The sequence below is a fragment of the Apteryx rowi genome, unplaced genomic scaffold, assembly GCF_003343035.1.
Source record: "Apteryx rowi isolate R43461 unplaced genomic scaffold, aptRow1 scaffold_262, whole genome shotgun sequence".
Classification (NCBI taxonomy): domain Eukaryota; kingdom Metazoa; phylum Chordata; class Aves; order Apterygiformes; family Apterygidae; genus Apteryx; species Apteryx rowi.
The window spans coordinates 670,423-673,646 of record NW_020448997.1 but is presented as its reverse complement, the minus strand read 5'-3'; the positions used below and the strand labels follow the sequence as shown (position 1 = coordinate 673,646).

At 35.9% G+C, this 3,224-nt stretch overlaps 1 protein-coding gene across 3 annotated transcripts in view; it reads right to left on the bottom strand.

The window, feature by feature from the left end:
- The window catches only part of TBCA (tubulin folding cofactor A), a 32,955-nt gene that overhangs the window by 12,521 nt on the left and 17,210 nt on the right, over positions 1-3,224 (bottom strand). For 2 of the 3 annotated variants that reach the window (XM_026067756.1, XM_026067755.1), the window contains 2 exons: positions 1,633-1,684; positions 1,014-1,091 (listed from right to left, as the gene is read on the bottom strand). In XM_026067756.1, the coding sequence (XP_025923541.1) occupies positions 1,014-1,091; positions 1,633-1,684 (130 nt within the window). The remainder of the gene's footprint in view (positions 1-1,013; positions 1,092-1,632; positions 1,685-3,224) is intronic. The other variant, XM_026067757.1, reaches the window with a different exon arrangement.

Sequence of the window (3,224 nt, the reverse complement as noted above, 5' to 3'; positions counted from 1 at the left end):
CTGAAACAAACTTAATATTAAGATGTCTGCAAAGGCAACATTGTTATCATTAGCTTTTAGATCAGCATTTGTCAACCCTTCTCTATATCATCCAGGTTCTGATAGTTTTGAACCTACCGAATAATGCTGCTGTATCAAGTACAACACCTTAGATGAAAAATGATGCTAAGGTGGCATCCCTCTTAGTAGTAACTTTGAAAAAAGGTATCCCATTCAAACGAAAAGAAACTGCAGTTTCAGGCTCACAAACTATAATCCCAAAATATCTTTTCCTGATCACAATTACATGTCATGCCATTAAACGCAATATTTCACAAACTAGTTTCGGCACAAAATACTAAAAAGTAAATTTCCCAAATAACATGATAGCCTCAGAGCCCTATGATCCTTAAAGTACTTGCTGCGTTTATGTTGATGGTGGTTTTGCAGACAAAAGTAGCATTTCCATAATTTACCTAATAACAATTTTCTTTATGGCCTATTTTTCAAAAGGGAAAGAAATCTGAATTTTAATCCTAATGATGGATCCATATTTGGAAGCAGGATGCTTTTTGCTAACAAGTGTACATTCAAGAGTAATGTATTTTTTTTCTACTTTTCCTGTATTTCCTATAGAGAAGAATCAGCGTGCAGTTAAGAATAAGTACAACAAATTTCTGTCACCACTGAGAAAAAGTAAAACTAAAATTTGCTTTGAAGGTAATGTTTAAGGTTATTAAAGAAATGCAGACCCTGAATGCTCATAAAAATGAACAAGCTAAGAACATTTGTAGGTCTTAAAATGTGGATAAAAGCAACAATGAAGTTCAATCTCATGAGACTAACAGGATTTTATCTGACTTCAATATGCAAGGCAATTTCAGTTTCAGATGCAAAGTGAGGGTTTTTCACAGGTTCAATCAAATACAGCAACTGATAAACATAAAAAATTCTGAAGGTCAGATGGGAATATTAAGGTCATCTAGACTGATGCTCTGTAGTAATTTTTACACAGTAATTCCATGTTCATATACCTATATGCTGGATCGCATAATGCCAGATTCAGACCAAAACATCCTTCCAGATCTGAAGAATGATGAAGCAATTCCTGCCTGGCGCATTCAAGACAAAAACGAACACTGAGATTCTAATGCAAACCTGAGAGCGTGCCAAAGAAAATCCTTCCCCTAACAAGAACAAGAGTCAGATTAGCCTATATTAGATAAGATTGTTTAAGTAGGAGAACTTACCAGTCAAAAGAACGTAACCAAATCCAAGAAGCAAAGACTATATTATACAAATGAAAAGAGAATAAATAAAGGTCTTGTAGAGAGCTTCATGGTCACGTTAGTGCATCAGAGCAAATTAATTCCTAATTTGTCACAGTTAAGCGCTCCACTAGAAGTGCTGCTGAGGATGGACAGTTCAGAACAGTGCTGGGATGATAGGGACCTTTTGCAAACTACAGCTGCAACAGAAGGAGCACCCCAGTAATCCCTTGGGAAAAATTCCTAGAGCACGTTCTAGTATTGTAATATCAGGTACTCCTTTCTGCTTTTGACAGAGTTTAATCATCCAGAATTGTCTTGCCCAACTAGCTTTATGCTGTGGTTCCACAACAGCTGATCAAAGTTGGGCTCTGGCGACACTCACTTGAACTGGTGCAAACCGCCGTGGAGCTCCAGTCTCAGAGGGGTCTTCAGCCCTACAGAGAGGCCGTGTCAGCAGACAGTTTGCAATGCAGGTAGCACCTCGGGCAGTTTCTAGAAGGCAGCCAAGTACTAGCTTTGAAAAGTAATACTAGGGAAAGACAGCAGCCTAATTACTACTAATAAAGACACTAAATCAGTGGCTGTAATTTCAAGTACTGGAACTAGCTCTAGTGTTAGCATCAGCAAATATTGATTTAATAGAGGATGAGTTAATTGTTTGATCAAGGTTGCTTGATTTAATTCCACACAGTATTATTTGCTCTGCTATTTCTAGGTTCCAAAAAAAAGTTAATTTTAATGAACCAGTGAGACAACTGATTTTTTGAATGAGGACAGCAAATACCCTTAAGGGTGTGTGTGGGGGGGGAATATAATTAAAAGCAGTTTTTATGTTCATCCACTTATTATAATGTGTCTACTATTAAAACTAAAGATGACTTGCATCACTAAAACTTGCATTTGAGATTATTTTCATTTTTAGCTAAAATAAAAACCACAGTATGTTTGTCATTACTTACGTTTTCACATTATATTTTCATATTCACATCTCGGCATGCTAGCTTTTCAAACTGAATGCCATTGAAATTTGTTTACTTTTATCAACAGGGAAAGGACAGCATGTTCTGGCCCACTTTAGCAATAAATTTAACTCAATGATTTTTGTGCCCACCTTTTTCAGAGTTGGAACCCTAAGAATTATATATGTATTTATTTACCTACTTCTTTTTCTGTACTAATTGCATATTTTAGAAGCAGAACATGAGATATTCTGCTTTCAAAACTGTCATGAGAATATTAACAGATCCTGGGAACATTACACAAAACCTGGGAAAGAGGCTAAATTAAATCAGTATCTTTCTTTCAAAAAGAAAGTGAAATTTCATAATGGAGCAATACTATCTCTTAGTCAGCTCTTCCTAATAATTTCAACAGAACTCTGCACAAAGGTACCCACAAGATGCTTCTGCTCCTCTCCTCTGCCCTTGCACTCTGTCTATCTAGAAGCAAGATTCTGGCTTTTCCAAAAACGTTATAATATACTAAAACAGAATCTTTGTATGCGGTGTGATCATATGCAGCGAACAGAGTAAGAGCAGCTCAGTAGTCCTGGAAAAAAGCCAGACCATAACTTGTTGCACTTCAAATCCACAAATCAATAATAGAAAAAAAAAAAAAAAAGCAGCAACCATAAAAATCACTACAGACATAGACATTACACAATGTGATAAGTAATACAAGCTACAGTATGTACCAAAAGTGTTGTTTAACTGAAGAATCCAGAATCAAAAAAAGGGAGCAGTGTAGATTACTTATCATAGTTACAGTTGTCATATTTAATAAGCCTTTATTCTATTACAGGTGATTCCTCAAAATATGCTTATGTTTTAAAACATATCTGTCATATGATACACTTTTGAAATGCCACATTTAGCCTTATTTCAACTACACAATATTCTGCACACTGCAGTAGCTTTGTAAATAAGCCAAACTTATCACCAATAGATCTGCGCACTGTGAGGCATGGTGTGGTAA